Source organism: Mesoplodon mirus (genome assembly GCF_964341445.2).
Source record: "Mesoplodon mirus genome assembly, chromosome: 9".
Lineage (NCBI taxonomy): Eukaryota > Metazoa > Chordata > Mammalia > Artiodactyla > Ziphiidae > Mesoplodon > Mesoplodon mirus.
The window spans coordinates 104,557,162-104,576,529 of NC_138985.1; the positions used below are offsets into that span (position 1 = coordinate 104,557,162).

Below are 19,368 nucleotides of genomic sequence, written 5' to 3' on the forward strand. Positions count from 1 at the left end.
GGGCACAGTTCTACTTATTGTCCCTTCTTCAGATTTCCAGAATTTAACTCAATTTTTTTCTTTAATCCTGCTTGGCATCAGTGTGTTAGAAACTTAGCAATTTTTTGTGAGAAATTGTGAAAACAACCATTAAGTAACACTTTTTGGACAGACTGTATTTGAGGCATATGTGAATATACAGTATTTTCTTGGTTTTTTTGAGCTAAACCAGGTAGGAATAATGTCTTCAGGAGACATAAACCACAGTCCTTTTTTTTTTTTTTTTCTTTTGTGGTACGCGGGCCTCTCACTGCTGTGGCCTCTCCCGTTGTGGAGCACAGGCTCCGGACGTGCAGGCTCAGCGGCCATGGCTCACGGGCCCAGCAGCTCCGCAGCATGTGGGGTCCTCCCGGACCGGGGCGCGAACCCGTCCCCGGCATCGGCAGGCGGACTCTCAACCACTGCGCCACCAGGGAAGCCCTGTAAAGTTTATTTTCACCATCAACTTTTCACTTAGACTTAACTGTGATCCTAAGATTGTTATTGTGCAGTCCTTGCTCTGTCAGTCATTTATAATGACTTTAATAAGATCAGCTTGCATGTTAGTACCCGGAAGGCTCACAGTTTGAGATGTGTTTTTTCTCCCTAATTTTGTTTTCTCTTAAACAACTTCTATATCCACGACACGAGGTAAAATGGATTTTGGTCCTAGGATGACTGATTTTTTTTTTTTTTTTTAATTAGCCTTTGGGATAGAAGTTGTTTAAAAGTCTTTGAAAATGTAAAGAAATTACATTCACTGGCTCTCCTTCTTTTACACACATATTTATCTCCCTGAAATAAACCCAGTATCCTTTTGGACCCCATGTTGCTCTACCCATAATTGTCTGCGTGCTTTAAGGTATTTAGTGCCTTTATCATAACCTCTTCTTATTAATGAGGTCAAATTAGAAATGCAATATTTTGGCACGGTAGCCCTTTATAGACACAACCGCTCCTCACCCACCTACCCCGAGACACATGACTGAGACTTGTGCGTGTTTGTACATGGTTTTCCAAACCTCTGCGTAAATACCTTTTGGTGGTGGTGACTGCCCTATGGCTCACATAGTTCAGTTACCTTAGAGCGCATTTGCTCTTAACATGACTCAGGAGCTGCATGATTACAGCAGCTCGAAGCCTGTTGTTTAATGTAATCTTCTAACTCTGAAATCAGGTGTGCCAGGGCGCCAAAGGTTACAAGCAAATGAGCTAAAGGGAAACAGTGCCAGACTTAAGTCGATTCAAATAGACTGAGAACATTCTCTATACTTAATGGCTTTTGACGCATTTCTTCCAATGCACCCATTTTCAATGACAATTACGGAGTGGAAATTTCACTTCTCCTTGGAAGAAGAAGAAGCAAAGCATGCCTTCAGTCTGCAGAATTCTCAGGGAAGGTCCCCTAAGCGAGGCTACGGCACAAAGAAGACTCAGGGAGTACAGGTGAGTGGGGAGCCTGAGAAGGAAAGGAGCTGGGTTGGTGTGAGCTGTAAGCTTTTTCCAAGCTGGTGAGGGAGCGCAGAGGGAGTGACTACAGATCCCAGCTGCTTGGTGCATGAGTCACGGCCCTGAGGGCTGGAGCCTGCTACAGGGAGGGGCCTGAGTCTGGCCCACAGAGCTCCCCAGGAGCACCAATGGGCAGACATATTTTCCTGGCAGTTTACCTGAGCGATTCAGAGAGGCAATTATCTCTGAACAATGCAGATGGAAAGCCAGAAGTAGAGCAGGAGCTGGGTCAGTTTGCACTGAGTGAGGTGGAGGCTCTGAATCTGCTCACAGGCCACAGGGCTCCAGGGAGAAAGTTCAGACTCTGCTGGGAAAAGTGGCTGAGGGCGACTGACCGTGGGAGACCATGGGAGAGTCCACAAGAGTCACGAATCCAGCAAGAGACTTCAGCCATCACAGAAGCAGTCTCAGGGAGAAAAGGAAAATGCAGAAGGAAAAGAGGGATCCGTGGGTGAGACTCATCCAGCCAGTTCTAGAGCGTTTCCTTATTGAGGTCAACCCGTGGGGATGAGACAGTCATCCACTGTTGGAGTGGAAAGAACCCTAAAGGTCTTTGTGTTTAACCCCTTCACTGTCAAGGTGGAGCCTGGTGAGGGGTCGTGATTTGCAGGAGGCCGTGAGTCGTAAGCTGCAAATCAGAGCTGCCCGCTCTTTACCTCTAGGATTTAAGCACATGATCTGCTGAGTTTGTGCTGCTCACAAAGGGCTGAGGGTGACTTGCCATAAAATGCAGAGATTGAGTAAACAGAACATGTGGAGGCAGATGACTTTTGAGAAAGTGAGAGGAGCTGGTGGACAGACTTGTGGGATGATTAAGAAGCAGGTTTGTGATTGGATTGAGCTTGGCCAGGCAACAGACTGGAAAGAAAGATAAGGACTGGTTTTTGCAGCCATTCATCATCCTTACACAGCAGGGCCCTAAGAACTGGAGAGTCTCGGGTGTGTGTGTGTGTGTGTGTGTGTGTGTGTGTGTGTGTGTGCGCGTGTGTGTGTGCGTGCGTGTGCGTGCGTGTGCGCGCGCGCAGCTTTAGGGGAAGAAAGGACAAGAGGATCTGTAATAGAAGATGGAATCTATGCAGAGAGACTGGGTTTCCTCCTTGAAATCAAATGATACTGGCATTAACAAAAAAAGGAAAAAAAGATGAAGGAGTTTCCAGTTGGAAATCAAAGAAAATGATGTATAAAATATTTTTCAAACATTTGACAGTCCTTTAAATTGATTCTGGGGAGACATTTTAGTTCACTGGGTATGAAAATATACCTGATTTCACTGATCCAAATAACAAAGAGTTATAGTAAGTGACAGAAAAGTCAAACCAAAATGAATAACGGGCAAGAAGGTAAAATAAAAAAGTGGGCAAATTGGGTCACTTGGGAAGATTCAATGCTTGTTGTGGCTTGGAGGGGGGCTCTGAATGACAGATTGCACCCCTGGTGGCTACAGGAATATGGATTGGGACAAGGGTGCCAAGCTGGCGAGAAGGGTGCCCTGGATAGAATTAGACAGAAAGGATGACACAGCAGCCATAGGGCGAAAGTACGCGAGAAAGGACCATGGAATCTGTGTGGTTGGAAATTCCATTCTCAGACAATAAAACTGTGCATGGATGAATGTACCTGAGGCAACTTGACCAGAGTAATGAGACTAAGAAACAAAGTGTGAAAGCTACACATGAAGATGCAGAAGCTATAAGGCTGAGGCAGAAGCCAGCTCCATATTTTATAAATCATTCTCCTAGATGCCTGGGCTCTATAACCTGAGGTCAATTTGACATTCTCTCTTTCCTACCCAGACAGTCACATTCTGTTGTGTTCCTCCTAGCATCACTCTCATTGATGGTTTCCCTCTTGTTCCCCTACCACTATTTTAGTCTCAACACCTCATTCGGGGACACTGGCATGATGTCCCCACTGGTCTCTGTACTCCCAGTCTTTTCACCACCTGCATCTTTTTGGAAGAGTGCATTATAACGATCTCAGATTTGACTATTTACCCCTCTCATTAGCTACCAGGTAATAAGCCTGGACCGACCCTAGCCATCCAGCCTCACCTCCCTCTTCTCACGTGGCCCCTTGTAGACACTTGACTCCCCTCCAGACCGGTTCCTTTCATGCATTCCAATTCCCTTTCCATCTTTGGAACATGCAGCTTCCTCTTCCCTTTTACCAGTGTTCTCTTCTCCCTCTTACGTCTCACAACGATGTCCCTCCTTCTTTTGAAATCAAACAGTACTGAGTGTTGAAGTTATTTAAGCACAGACTGAGGGTCTCTGGAGGGATTTTATTCTAAATCTAATCTAGATGACACCCATTGTTTTATCACACTCACCCCCTCCTTCTGACCTTCTTTCTTATCTCCCTCTAAAGCAAAATCCTTTGCTTCTTGAAGTTGGCACCTCCTGACAGAGTTGACATCCTGTCCAAAATTTATTTTGCAACTTCGGGCAAATTCGTAAACCTCTCTTGCAAACCTCTCTTGCATCTCAGATTTCCACCTGTCAAATGAATAATACCTTATAGGGTTGTTGTGAAATGAAATTCCCTATTAAAGAGCTAGATACACCATAAATGCTAAATAAATGGTTATCACCACCATTAATATATTGTCCGAGGACCAATTTCTGAGTAAAGTAAGTAAGCTCTTTCCGTTCCTCCTGTGGTCTCATAAAACATACACAAAACTGGCTATCATTGAGAGCCTCTTACCTATTAAGGATCTTTCAGCTTTTTACGTGATATATTGACATTCAGGAAGCAAGACTCCTCTATCTGCATTTGGTGAAGTGGAAAATAAACTCAAAAGACCTCTCGGTTAAGGCATCCTTAGGAAATCATTGAAACCTCATAAATTCAGATAATGCGATCTAACGTGCACAATTATTTGTCCAGCCTCTTCTCCAGGTCTACTGACCCATCCAGCACCTCTTCCAGCTCCTTCCACCTCTACTCAGCCATTCCTTATCCATCTCAGTGCCGCCTTTTATTTGCCCCACACGCCTTTCCTTTGTTGGTGTTTCCCTGAGGCCATCCTAAGACCACTTCCTTTGTTATACATGCTCTCTGTCTGAGCCATTTTGTATGGTCTCTTGACCTCAACTAGCATTTTCTATGCTGAAGAAGCCCAGTAGTAACCTCTAGTCCTCACCTCTCTCACAGACCCTAGCTCCATATTTGTCTCCCTAGACACATCCACCCAGACGAACACAGAAACTAAAGCCTCAACACACACAAACTAAACGGCCTCCCTTTTCCCCATATTTGCTCCATCCCCATTATTTCCTTTCTCAATTAACAGCATTTTTTAATTACCGAAGTCTTTGTCCTCTTCCCTTACTCCTTGATTCCTTTCAGCTAGTTTTTGCTCATAGTGATTCTGACTCTTAAATTCTCAGATCCGGCCCTCTTCATTCTTTACTTTTCTCTAGCCTCTCATCATCTCTCACTTAGACTAACTCAGTAGGCTTGTCTGGTCTCCCTGCCTCTCCTCTCTAAGCCCTCCAATCTTGTGCTCCATTTGTCTTTCTGAAACCTGAATTTGGGCAAGTCATATGTTTGAGTTAAAAATGCCAGTGCCTCTCTAATCCCCCAAAGAATACAGCTCAAGCATCTTAGCGTGGAATATGGGGCCTTTCCCTTTGTCCCTTACTAGCCTCAATGATGACAGTCCCTCCATTGGCCTCTCTACTTACAAACCCAGCCACTCCGACCTTCTCCCTAATCATCTTTCCAGTCTCAATGGCCTTCCACTCACTATGTCTTCTGCCTGAAATACCCTTTCCTCCCTTTTCTGCTTATCCAAATTCTACTCTCCTTTATGAGTAATGCCCTGGACTCTGAAGCTTTCTTAGCCCCAGCAGACATGGCTGCTGCAACTTTTAGATGTATGTCACACCTTGTTCTCATGGCTGGTCCTGCACACCATCCCCCTCCTACAGTGTAACTGGTCATTTGTGTTGTCTGACTCCCCAGCAAGACTGAGTTCCCTGAAGCCTGGAAAGGCATTTTATTTATCTTTGTGTTCACCCAGTGCTGTTGCTGCCTGTAAATCCCCACTGAATGATGGAATGAGTGTCTGCCTTCATGTCTCAGGACTTTGTTACAAAACTCAAATGAGAGGGTATTTTTGAAAGAACATTATAAACTAAACTACAAATATAAGAACCCTAAATAATCCAGCCTTTCCCTGGGCCCTAAAATGACACCACTTCTGGGTGAATGAAGGAGATTCTTCACTTCCAGGAAATCAGACTTAATCAATCAAGACCATTTAACACTTGGAGTGGAATCAACAAAAGCCAAATTGTCTTTTTCTTTCTTTTTTTTTTTTTTACATCTTTATGGGAGTATAATTGCTTTACAATGGTGTGCTAGTTTCTGCTTTATACCAAAGTGAATCGGTTATACGTATACATATGTTCCCATATCTCTTCCCTCTTGCGTCTCCCTCCCTCCCACACTCCCTATCCCACCCTCCAGGTGGTCACAAATCACAGAGCTGATCTCCCTGTGCTATGCGGCTGCTTCCCACTAGCTATCTATTTTACATTTGGTAGTGTATATATGTCCATACCACTCTCTCACTTTGTCCCAGCTTACCCTTCCCCCTCCCCATGTCCTCAAGTCCATTCTCTAGTAGGTCTGTGTCTTTATTCCTGTCTTACCCCTAGGTTTTTCAAGACTTTTTTTTTTCTTAAATTCCATATATATGTGTTAGCATACGGTTTTGCAGCCTGTTTTTCTGTGTTCCGTCAGTGCAAATGACGTTAAAATATGCATTTCAAAATACATTCTAATGGACTATCTCAGAAATATATAAGTAACTAATTAATAATGTGGCTAACAGGAACAGATAATATAATAGGATTCCAACAGATTTTAGAGCATTTTTTTAGACAAGTGTGGAGCCTGAATGGAGGGTTATAATGGCAGGAGGGAGGAAAATACTAAATGAACAGGGCTGTTCAGAGCCTGAAATGCAAGAAAGTTGAGTAGAGATGCAGAGCCCAATTCCTGGCTCCTGGACAATCTGTTTGAAGTGCGAAGCTATGGTGGATGTAGCTGTCCCCAGCAAAGTGCTGCAACTAGGGTTACCAAAGTTAGCAAATAAAAATACAGGGCACCCCCATACTGCAGGAAGCATACTTATACTAAAAACATTATTTGTTGTTTATCTGCAGTTCAAATTTAACTGAACACTCTATATTTTATCTGGCAAACTAAGCTGCAACCCAAGGGAGTTTAATATCTTTGAACCTGATCTCAGTGGCTCTAGGGCGTTTGAGAGAAAGAATTATTATGGGCTTTCTTGTAAACAGCCAGAATACTTTAAGGCCACAATTAAAGTGGTGGTGGACCGCCATCTAGTGGAAAAATTGTGAGAGTACAAGCTTAAGTTGGAGGCGTATAAGGGTTTTTTTTCCTGGAGTCTGCAAGGAAGGATTCTACGCCCGCCAACTGCACACTGTTGCACGGTTGGTGGGTGATCACATCAAGAGGATGGGGACTGGGGGGAGGGGGCACGGGGGGAGGGTGATGTAGGAGGAGTGCTGAAATGTGCGTGCCCTGTGATGTAAGGAGAGAAGTCGCCTGACCATGGCCCTCCAGCATGCAGTGTCTGCTCCCTCACTCCCACCAAATCCAAAACAAAAGCAATAGCTAACTCTAGTTCAGCATCCTTCCAAATGGGGTTGGCTCAGAGGCATGTGGAACTATGACATTCTGCGGGTCTAATCCCAGGTGATTATTATGAGCAATGGAAGAAGTCATCCAAAAGGTAACACTGTGGCTACAAGCTCAGACTTTAAAAGGGCTGAAAAGATGTACAAGTTAAAAGTAGGCACATCCTGGAATTTCAAGGGTAATATCTCAAAGTGTGGAGCCCAGAAACTCAGTGCTGCAAAACATGTTAAAGACCAATACTAACAGTAAGACTAGCAATGATAATAATAAAACCAAACTTGCAACAGGAAGAACGGGGAAAAGATAAATGTACTTCTCAAGGAACACATTATAACGTCAACATATAATACCGAGAACATATGACTCTTATTTTAGTCTGTCTTCTCCAGAAAGGACAACATTCTAGAAATTAAAAGCGTTGGGCAAAAAACACAGGATGGTCTCAAAACCCAAACAGGAGTCTTATAGCTGATTTATATTTAATTATAGATATACTTAATTCTATATTTCTTCCAGAGCAGAACAGGAGAGGATCTCTAAGATTTAAAAGATTATCTCTAAGATTTAAAAGAGGCAATTGTCCTAATTTTCAAAGAGATGATTTGTAGAAACGAAAGGAGAATAAATTTAATGTAAAATTCTCATAAATTACTGGAAGAGATTATTGAAAGATGGTTTGTGAACATTTAGATTAAAATAATCATAAAAGACAATAGGTGTTCCTTATGAATGAGCCATGCCAAACTAATCTTATTTATTATGTTGTTAGGTTTCCAAGAACATTAAATTATTAGAGTGCTATAAAGAGAATATGTTTTGATTTTAGTGAGTCATAGAGCAAAGTTTTTTTTTTTCTCAAAATCCTTTTCCAAAATCCTGTAAACGGCAAAGGATGGCCCTGGATGATAATATAGTGAAGGTGGATATTAGCTAGTTTAACTCTCTACTCAAAAAAGTGCTCATTAATATTTTCAAGGAGTTATGTCAAAATGTTCTGTACTTGCTTGTATCCTGTTTACTAATTTTGAATGACTTGCTCATAAAATTCATAAAACATACTGAACAAACTTACAGGGAGAAAAAAATTGCAAAAATATGGCTAATCTATATAAGGACTCCAAACCGTCTTAACAGTGTCAATAATGGGTTAAAATTAACCAAATGAAACTAAACAAGCAATATAAATGTTTGCACATTTAGATTCAAAATGTCGATTCTACAAATACAAAATGAGAGAGAACGGCTTTAAAACAGCTTCTATTAAAATGACCTAGGGGGTCATAGTTGACAAAAAGTTTGTCTTGGATCAAGAATATGAACTGGCTAAAAAAATAAATAAAGGCCAATTTCTCTCCAGACAACATTAATTGAAGAGAAAGTCCTATTTGATGGAGGTAAACAGTCATACTGCACAATGCAATTGACCAGAACTTCAAGTAAGGTTCAGTTCTGGCGCCATTCTTTTTTTTTTTTTTTATCATATTGGAGTATGGTTGATTTACAGTGTTGTGTTAGTTTTAGGTGTACTGCTATGTGATTCAGTTATACATATACATATATCCATTCTTTTTCAGATTCTTTTCCCATATAGGTTATTACAGAATACTGAGTAGAGTTCCCTGTGCTATACAGTAGGTCCTTGTTGATTACCTAGTTTATATATAGTAGTGTGCATACCTTAATCCCAAACTCCTAATTTATCACTCCCCCCATCTTTCCCCTTTTGTAACCATGTTTGTTTTTAAAGTCTGTGAGTCTGTTTTGTAAATAAGTTCATTTGTATCATTTTTTTAGATTCCACCTGTAAGTGATATCATATATTTGTCCTTCTCTGTCTGACTTATTTCTCTTAGTATGACAATCTCTCGGTCCATCCATGTTGCTGCAAATGGCATTATTTCATTCTTCTTATGGCTGAGTAATGTTCCATTGTATATAGGTACCACATCTTTATCCATTCCTCTGTTGATGGACATTTAGGTTGTTTCCATGTCTTGGCTATTGTAAATAGTGCTGCACTGAATGCTGGGGTGCATGTATCTTTTCTCATTATGGCTTTCTCCAGACATATGCCCAGGAGTGGGATTGCTGGAACCTCCATACTGTTCTCCATAGTGACTGTATCAATTTACATTCCCACCAACAGTGCAAGAGGGTTCCCTTTTCTCCACACCCTCTCCAGCATTTATTGTTTGTAGACTTTTTAATGATGGCCATTCTGACTGGTGTGGATACCTCATTGTAGTTTTGATTTGCATTTCTCTAATAATTAGTGATGTTGAGCATCTTTTCATGTACTTTTTGGCCAACTGTAAGTCTTCTTTGGAGAAATGTCTATTTAGATCCTCTGCCCTTTTTTTTTTTAACATCTTTATTGGAGTATAATTGCTTTACAATGGTGTGTTAGTTTCTGCTTTATAACAAAGTGAATCAGCTATACATATACATACGTCCCCATATCTCTTCCCTCTTGCATCTCCCTCCCTCCCACCCTCCCTATCCCACCCCTCTAGCTGGTCACAAAGCACCAAGCTGATCTCCCTGTGCTATGCAGCTGCTTCCCACTAGCTATGGGTTTTACATTTGGTAGTGTATATATGTCCATGCCACTCTCTCACTTTGTCCCAGCTTACCCTTCCCCCTCCCCGTGTCCTCAAGTCCATTCTCTAGTAGGTCTGCATCTTTATTTCCGTCCTGCCCCTAAGTTCTTCATGACCTTTTTTTTTTCATATATATGTGTTAGCGTACGGTATTTGTTTTTCTCTTTCTGATTTACTTCACTCTGTATGACACTCTAGGTCTATCCATCTCACTACAAATAACTCAATTTCATTTTTTTATGGCTGAGTAATATTCCATTGTATAAATGTGCCACATCTTCTTTATCCATTCATCTGTCGATGGACACTTAGGTTGCTTCCATGTCCTGGCTATTGTAAATAGAGCTGCAATGAACATTGTGGTACATGACTCTTTTTGAATTATGGTTTTCTCAGGGTATATGCCCAGTAGTGGGATTGCTGGGTTGTATGGTAGTTTTATTTTTAGTTTTTTAAGGAACCTCCGTACTGTTCTCCATAGTGGCTGTATCAATTTACTTTCCCACTGCCCATTTTCTGATTGGGTTGTTTGTTTTTTTGATATAGAGCTGCATGAGCTGTTGTATGTTTTAGAGATTAGTCTCTTTCAGTTGCTTTGTTTGCAAATATTTTTTCCCATTCTGTGGGTTGTCTTTTCGTTTTGTTTATGGTTTCCTTTGCTGTGCAAAAGCTTTTGAGTTTAATTGGGTTCCGTTTTATTTTTATTTTTATTTTCATCACTCTAGGAGGTGGATTCAAAAAGATATTGCTTTTTATGTCAGTGTTCTGCCTGTTTTCCTCTAAGAGTTTTACAGTATTCAGCCTTACATTTAGGTCTTAAATCCATTTTGAATTTATTTTTTAAAATTTATTTATTTGGCTGCATTGGGTCTTTGCTGCGGCATGCAGGATCTTTTTTGCACAGCACGAGCTTCTCTCTACTTGTGGCACGTGGGCTCCAAAGCACAAGGGCTCAGTAGTTGTGGCACTCGGGCTCTCTAGTTGTGATGCACAGGCTCTAGAGCACATGGACTTAGTTGCCCCATGGCATGTGGGATCTTAGTTCCCTGACCAGGGATCAAACCCACATCCCCTGCATTGGAAGTTTGATTCTTAAACCACTGGACCACCAGGGGAGTCCCCATTTTTAGTTTATTTTTGTGTATGGTGTTAGGGAGTGTTCAAATTTCATTCTTTTACATGTAGCTGCCCAGTTTTTGCAGCACCACTTATTGAAGAGACTATCTTTTCTCTATTGTATATTATTTCCTCCTTTGTCGTAGGTTAATTGACAATAGGTGCATGAGTTTATCTCTGAGTTTCGATCCTGTCCCATTGGCACCACTCTTAAAAGGAATATCCACAAACTCATTCATTTGAAGAGAGGGATTTAAGGTGGCAAAGAGTGAGACCGGGCCACTTGAGGCCAGGGCTCTGAGGAATGACATACAGTCCTCAGATTTTGTGATATTAGGTTTATTCTTTGTAGCACGTGGAAAGCAAAACTCATATCAGTTAAACAATATTGACTTCCTCCTAGTGGAAGAGAGAACTTCATAATAATTAAAGCTTTCAAATATTCTGTAGGCTCTTGTGTAAAGGACCTAGCCACCCCCTCCTTTGCAGCCCCCCTAGAAAATCAAGACTGAATGATCCTCCATCAGTGGTGGTATAGAGATCATTCCTGCATTTGCCAGGTGGTTGGACTTGTCAGCTGAGGATTCTATGCTTCTAAGAAGTTGTCACTATTTTCTCTTTGTTTGGTCTATCATTCATTCTCAATTCTCAATGAACTTATTTTATTCTAATAGTATACTATTAGATTGCCTAACACTTTAAATCTAATTGTTGCATATAAGCACAGATCTTAAAGCCCATCACCCTTAAATTCTTGGCTTTAGATATCTACTGTTTTGCTATCCATACCAGGCGTTACTTATCGGAGTGGCAGGAACCTAAATCAGTTAAGATCTGGAGGAGAAAATGTCCAGCCTCCTTGTAGCGCTTTGAAAGAAGCAGTATGCTGTGGTGACTGATGGCAAGAGGAAGAATAGCACGGAATTGAACAGTTGTTTTTTACCGCCTACACAGAAGAATCTTTTCCCCTTACATCTGTTTTTAGGCTGCTCATTTCATGGGCATCATGAGACAAAATGTGAAAACAAAAGAGAGATGTAGGGCTTCCCTGGTGGTGCAGTGGTTGAGGGTCGGCCTGCCGATGCATGGGACACGGGTTCGTGCCCCTGTCTGGGAGGATCCCACATGCCGCGGAGTGGCTGGGCCCGTGAGCCATGGTCGCTGAGCCTGTGCGTCCGGAGCTTGTGCTCCGCAAGGGGAGAGCCCACAACAGTGAGAAGCCCGCGTACCGCAAAAAAATAAATAAAATAAAATAAAATAGAGATGTATATTTTAAAAGACCTAGCTACATCACAATATAAGACACTTACGATTTCAGTGTATATGTTGCAATCCCTAAATTAAGGCTACTGAAGCCCAGCTATTAGGATCCTCGTGTGGCAGCAGAATACTAGTGCAAAGCTACTAAATACTGTTGTTCTTTAAAACCCTACACAGATACCCGGACATGCGTTTGTGTAGCTAAGACACGTCTTCTCTATTTCTAAATATTTTTCCTTTTCAGTTCTCATGAGCCATGACGCTAGAACTAGTACGATGGATTTAAGTTAATAATTGCTTGTAATACATGTTTTAAAAAAAATTGTGTATTTTCCAATGATCATAGCATTGGAGGTCCAGGATGGCACCCGATGTACACTCGTCAGATGCACAGCGAGGTGGTCCGAGAGGAAGACCAGACCAGCCGTGGCCCCTCATTCCCTCCCCCGCCCCCCCCCTCCAGAAACAAACACCACTAGGAATGTAAGTCATGGTTCACAATTCTAGAGGCTTAACCTAAATAGCCTTGCGCTTCTCTCAGTAATCCTATCCCTGCAGGGCCCTAATTCCAGAGAAGGGCCGGGGCTCAGCTTTGGTCAGGCTCAGTTCTGGGTTTGGGGCTAGAACATGGTTTCAAGGCAGGAGCAAAGACGCAGTCCAAGTGGCCCAATTCCTCCCCCAGCAGGAGACTGGAGGATGCCAGCCTCCCCGTGATCCTGCCCCATAGGGGGGACCTCGCCCGGGCCGCCCAGGACACAGCTGGTCAGCCGAGTGGAAAGCAGCGACGGGCACGGTGCTCTTCACTGGCGCGAGAGGGGAGACACATCATCACAGAGAGCAGCCCAAGGGGAGACTAGTTTACTGCTTACAGCGGACACTGCGGCTCATCTGTGCAGCAAGGCAAGGAAACAACACAAACTGATACAAACTTGGGAGGTGACAATAGGCCACCCTCTTTCTTCAGGGCCACCATCCAGAGGTGGGGGGAAAAGGGCAGGGCCAGGCCTCTTCCTTCTCAAATCAGCATCCAGCAAGATGAGTCCACATGGGGGGAAATGCCCTCCTTCCACCCCCATCCACAGAGTCCAGTCTTTCCTAACACTTCAACCGTCGTCTACTCTGGGGCGTCCCAACCCTCCCCAGCAGGGTGGCCTCTTCACTCCTCGGCCCCAGCACTAGGGGCCACGGCTGGTCTGGTCTTCCTGTCGGCCCTCTTCAGGGGCCGAGGGCAGCTCCACAGCGGCGGCAGGCAGCTCCTCTTGGGCCTTGCTGAGTAGGGGCTCCGCTCCAGGCCTGGTCCCTTCAGGAAGCCGGGCGAGGCCTGGGGAAGGCTGCCTGCTCGAAGCCTGAGCACAAGGGGCTGCAAACAGATCCAGGAAGCAGCCGTCCCCTCCCGGGGGGCCCCCCAGAGCTGGTGGACAGAAGGAACTGGGGAAGGGCAGGTCTGGCAAGCAGGGGTCGTTCCAGGGGACTGTACCTGTGGGATCAAACAGCACAACAGAGGGTAAGTGGGATGGCGGGCGCCGACCATGCTGAACGTGGCCTGTGACAGAGGCCCCTCCCCGCTCCACAGAAACACGGGTTAGGACCCTGGAGCGAGTCTCCCCTCGGGACCCGGCCGGCTCCTGTCTCGAGGTCCTACGGTTGGATAACAGTGACACGAAGTGGACCCGTGGGTCAGGCCGAGTGAGTGCCCTCTCACGCAGGCAGGAGACTGGGAACCAGCATCTTTCTTCCCCTTCTGCTGGAACTGAGTCCTCCTGAGATGGTCACTTCCGGGATTTCAGGGTCCAGGTGGCCCATCGGACACTCCCATCAGCTACCACCTATCCCGTGCCAGGTATTTCACGTGTGTTGTTCCTAATGCTCACCAAGCCCTCTAAGATATGGGAATATCATCCCCATTTCAGAATCCAGGAACCTCAGGAGAGCCAAGAGCTGCGCTGGACTTTAAACTTTGCTTTTCCTCACTCCAAAGCTCTCTTGCTGATTCTTACTCTGCCCTGAAACCTCCAAGACACTTGAGGAAGAAGAGCTTCACAAAGACAAGTGGCCTTTCTTTAGGTAACAGGGATTCACTCACCCCCGTGCCTTCCCGCCAGCTCACGAGGCTCTCTCCCTTCTCCCCGTCCTCTGTCACCAAAGGCCCCTTTCTCTTCCAGCCCCGACTCACCCATGTTCCCAGCGGGCTGCAGCAGGATCTGCCCCGATGGAGGGCCTGGGAAGTAGCCCTGGGATGTGCCCCCGCTGGGGCCACAGGACAATGTAGACAGAGAGTCTTCCAGCAGTGGAGGGGTCAGGGAGTTGGGCATGGGGAAGGGGAAGGGGTGCAGGTATGGAAACTGGGGCTGGGGGTGTTGGAAAAGCTGGCTCTGTGGAGCCTGGGAGAACTGGAACGGTCCTGGCTGGCTGCTGGGTTGATACTCCTGGGGTTCCAGCTCCTCCAAGTACGAGCAGGCGGGGGGTGGCGTGACGCTGAGGGAGGCAGCGGAGTATTTTGTGAGGCTCCGGGGGCGGCCCCACCCCCACCGCGCAGCGAGGCCCCCCTCCCCATCTCCGCCACCCCAGGCCTTGCCGCCTCCTGTTCTTTCTCCTGCTCCGGCTTCTCCTCCTCGTTCCCGTGCCACTGCTGTGATGTCCCAGATCCTTCGCGCCCCAATCCACGTGCCCTTTTAATCCTCATCGCATTCACTACTCCTTGCTTCTCTCAGTTACCCTCCCCCCTCCCAAGCTCCATCTATCTTTCCTCCTCCCGTGCCTCCCCCAGGGTAAGTCAAGTACCACCGCCCTTAGGTTGCGTACCTCGTCCCCCACGACCCGCAAGGGCCATCCTTGCGGCTGCTCTCGTTGCCCGGGGTATCCAGCAGCAAAGACATCAGCTGGGACGTGTGCACGGGGCCGAGGGGGAAAGGGAGGTTGGCTCTTCGGACAGGTGGGGGGCTGAAGAGTGGTGGGGTCACTTCCACCCTCTGGGCACCCTCACTCTGTTGGGTCGGGGCCAGAGTCTGGTCAGATGTCAGCAGCACGGGGGGCTCTAGGAACAGAGGTCAAAGGGGGGTTGTTAAGAGTACAAAAGTGGGGGGCAGCCTTGGCAGCGCTGGGTGTGGTCCAAGTGCACAAAGCCCGGGTCCCCCTGAACGAAACCGTGGGGAGCTCCGGCCACTCCCAGGTCTTTCAAGAAACAGCCCTTTGACTCTGCCATCTTCCGCGCCGCTGTACTCCCCCAGACAACCCTTGGAAGGTGGTCAGCTCACCTGGAAGGGGATCCAGCGGGGGCTCCTGAGCGAAGGTCCCAGGCTCCCGGTCCGCGGGCACAGCAGGTGGCGGTCCGGCTGCAGAGCTAGAGGGAGACGAGTGAAGACTGTAGCTCGGGCAGTCCCTGGATTCAGACTGGGGCTTCAGTGCAGGGAAAGGGACCCAGATTTCCAAACTGTGCCTCCTACAAGGCACTGGGCAACTTCCCAACCCCATGCAGTCAAAATCTCTCTAACCATTAGCCAACAACTCCCTACGCCCAGCCTTCCAGTCCCTTCTCCCACTAGAGCCCAGGATCCCAGCTTAGCCCCCAGTTCCTGCCCACAGGGATGGGCCAGGAAGAGGAGAAAGTCTTACCTGCACTGGTTGCTGGTGGGGCTGAGGGCAGGGCCAGCAGTGGCGTCCTTGCTCTCCTTCCCAGTCATTTTCTCCACTTTTCGCCACTTTGCCCGGCGATTCTGGAACCACACCTGTAGGGGAGAGACACCCGAAGAGCTTGAGAAACAGGGTAGAGCCTGAGGCTCAGTCCTGCTGTCCTATGATGTCTCCGTGACTGTAGGAGGTCACTGCAGCACTCAGATTGGCAGGGAAAGCTTCCTCGAGATGGCCTCTGAGACACTTGCCTCTTCCCCTATTCTAAGGCTGTGGCACAAACAGGCCAGAACACAGCCCCATCTGAGGCCTCACCCCAGCCCCTGTCCGGCTCTGTCTGGCTCTCCCAGAGTGCCGGCACGTGGGTTCTCCTCCACCCCGAGACCGGGGGCCAGTGCCCTTTACCATGATGCGTTGGGGGGTGACTCCCACCGTCTGGGCAATCTCCCGGCGCTTATCGCTGTCCGGATAGTGGTCTTCTTGGAAGAGCCTTTCTAGCTCCTCCAGCTGGTCTGGAAGAAGAAAACACTGGCTTGAGGATGAACACCAGTGATGCGGGAGCAGAGAAGAAAAACAGATGCCCTCTAGATGGGACCGCTGTCCCCACCCCGAGGGCCTCCCCAGAGCCCTGCGACTAAGTTCCCCATTGGGCTGGGGCCTCCTGTCTCTCCGGCTTTGTGGCAAAGCCACCATACTTTGTGTGGTGTTTACTTTCCTGCCCCTCCTACTCCACCCAATTTCATATTCTGATGAGAAAACCCAACCTTTCCCTCTGAGGTCAGAGGTCATGGCCTGCACAGGTCAAGAGAGGACCCAGCCAAGGTGATGTACAAACCAACCACACTCCTCTCTCCTGGGGCTGCTGCGTTCTCTGCTGAGCCCAGCTTTCTCAGAGATGATGCCAGGTCCCCTAGGTTTCCGCTTGCCTTCAGGGACTTACCCGAGCGGTATAGAGTCCGCGTCTTCTTCCGGCCTTGGCAGGTCACTTCCGGGGACTTCTTCTGGTCTGTGTTTTGGCTGTTCTGGGCCAACGTGCTGAGGAGGTTGGCCAGATGGCAGGAGCCCCGGCCTGACCCACAAGGCACTGGGTTGTACGTGGCCCGGGCTGGGTTAGCGACACTGGGAGATGCCGTGGAGTCCAGACCCACAGCGTTAGGCCTTTTCTGCTTACCGGCGGCTGGAGAGTAGGGCCTCTTCCCCAGCTTCCCCTCTCTCACCGGGAGAGGGTGCGCTTCCCCCTGAGGCTGGGGTCTAGGCGGGCCCAGGGTTCTGTCTTTGCGGAGAGCCCCTGAGCCCTGGCGCTGGCCAGCTCTCCCAGCCCCAGCCCCAGCTCCAGCTCCTTCTCCAGGGGCCTCTGATGGCTGCTTCTCCCCGGGAGCAGCGCAGGAGAGGGGCACGTCCTCACTTGGGGCTTCCTGAGTGTGGGGGGCTGAACTCTGCAGGGGTTCCTCCTCCTCCTCTAGCCTGGCAGCCGGGGGCTTGTCTCCGCCCTCCTGACCTGTGGAAAGCCAGCACCCCCTGACTTTAGCTCGGGAGAAGGAACAGCCTGGACCAGGAGGGCGTGCTGCTTCCTGGTCTGCAACTGGTGTCCTGTCTGATCTGAAGCTTTAATTTGTCCACTTATCAAATGGGGTAATCATTCCAGGCGCACCTTCCTAACTCGGCTACTGTGAGGGTCAAATCAGATTATCCCACAGCTTGGAAACGCAAAAGCAAATAGATGCAGCCACGAGGGGCCTGAGGTCGCGTACCTAGACAGTAGGCGTGCAATCCTAATTGGCGGGGGGGGAACTTACTCTCTGTGAGTTCCCTGTTTTCTCCCTGAGACCTGGAATGTGAGTTTGAGGGACAGGCATCTATTCAGGGGTTTCTAGGGGACAAATGTTGGAGTGGACTCTGGGAAGAGAGAGAGGAATCGATGGAGACTGTGCTGTTTCTCAGACTGTATCTCGTTCCTGCAGCAGACGCAGGCATCAGTGCTCAGGGCAGGGGCACGGCGGGACTGAGTGGTCCCCAGGAGCCCAGGCAAGAACAGCAAAGGAGCTAACAGGGATGTCCACCCTGACCTCCCACAGAACTCACTCGGCCACCCTCCTCTCCCTCAGGCACACCCCCATCCCCTCCCTGCAAAGCAGAACCTCACTCAGGGTCCTCGGGCCCAGGTGAGCGCCCTCCTTTTACAGGTAAGGAAGAGTGACCTGGCTGGCACTGAAAGCTCCTGTCACTCATCCTCCAAGCTTGTCTGTCCTTCTCTGAGCTATGACTGATTCATCAGTTTACCATGTCCCAGGCATTGTGCTAGGCACCTTTCAAAGATTAGTCCAGCATGCATTTAATCCTGGTGAGGAAGGCCTATTTATAGCTCATTCTAATATGAAGAAATGTGGCTGACAAAGCTGAGTGGTTTGCCCAAGCTCACACAGCGCCGCGCTCTTGATCACGAGACAGAGTCCTTCCTGGGGTCACCAACCCCGCCCCCATTCCCCTCCCAACTTATTCATAAGCTCCAGATCCCAAACCGTCTCAGCTCAAGGAGCTGCTTTATCATTTCTAACTAAATTGGAACATTTTAAAGTGGATGCTCACTAGTAGAGCGAGTTTTTTTTTTTTTTTTTTAATGAAAGTTGCATGAGATAGGCTGTCTTAAGAAACGACTTTCTAACAATGTGTAAGAAAGATGTAGGTCATGGGCTAGGGCGCTTGCTTTGTCAGATTGTTTCCTAGGGTACAAGCTGGTGAAGGGGGTTTGCAGGCCTTTATGGCGGCACGAAGCGCCGAGGCTGGATGGTGAAATGGGGAAGGAGGGACACACCGGTTTTACAGCATTTTAGGGGCGCTTGTAGCCTAGCAAACCCGGTACACAGTAGGTGCTCAATAAATGCGACGTATCCGGGTGATAGGCCCCGGTAAGAAAGGTGATGGGTGTGGGAACCTAGAGCAGAAGAATCACGGCCCTGCTTTTCTTCCCTTCATCCTCAGAGATCCGAACGCCAAGGATGGGGGGCATGGCGTGGTGGGCTCCCTGGCCCCCCCGACCCCTCCAGCCCCTCTCAACTCCCCTCCAACCCCTACCCTCGGCCTGCCGCTGGGCCCCAGGCCCCAGCCCCTCAGGCCCCCGTGCACTCACCCCGCGGCTCCGGGCAGCGCTCCGGGCTGAGCTCCATGGCCTGGACTCCAGCACGCGGCCGCCGGGCTGCCTTTGCGCGCCGCCTAATGAAGCCTCGCGCGCAGGCAGGTGTGCGGAGCTGCTCGCGTCCCCACCCCGCCGCCGGCGAGGCCCACTCGGGAGGGCGGTGCATGGGGCAGCTGCGGGCTGGCGAGGCCCGGGGGCCACGCCGCTTCCCGCCCCCGCCGAGGTCCAAGCCGGGGCAGGTGCGGGCTCCGCTGCGGCCCCTCCCCGGTGGGTGGGGGCTGCACGCGGGGCGTGGGCGAGAGCCCGCCTACGGCGTCGCGGTCGGGAGGCTCGCCCTGGAGGGCCAGGGCGTTCGGCTGGGGGAGGGGGGCCGGCTCCCTTGTCCGGACTTGGCAGTGGGCTTGGTGGCGCCTTTGGCCTTGGAGA

General features: G+C 48.2%; 1 protein-coding gene across 1 annotated transcript; it reads right to left on the reverse strand.

The window, feature by feature from the left end:
• Positions 1-13,357: 13,357 nt before the first annotated feature.
• On the reverse strand, positions 13,358-19,108 carry NOBOX (NOBOX oogenesis homeobox; the record flags this gene model as incomplete). Its single annotated transcript, XM_082632266.1, has 8 exons — positions 13,358-13,659; positions 14,266-14,657; positions 14,985-15,216; positions 15,437-15,522; positions 15,795-15,907; positions 16,125-16,321; positions 16,750-17,307; positions 18,937-19,108. The coding sequence occupies 8 exons, from the start codon at positions 19,106-19,108 to the stop codon at positions 13,358-13,360; spliced, it is 2,052 nt and encodes a 683-aa protein (XP_082488392.1).
• Between the last annotated feature and the right edge of the window lie 260 nt (positions 19,109-19,368).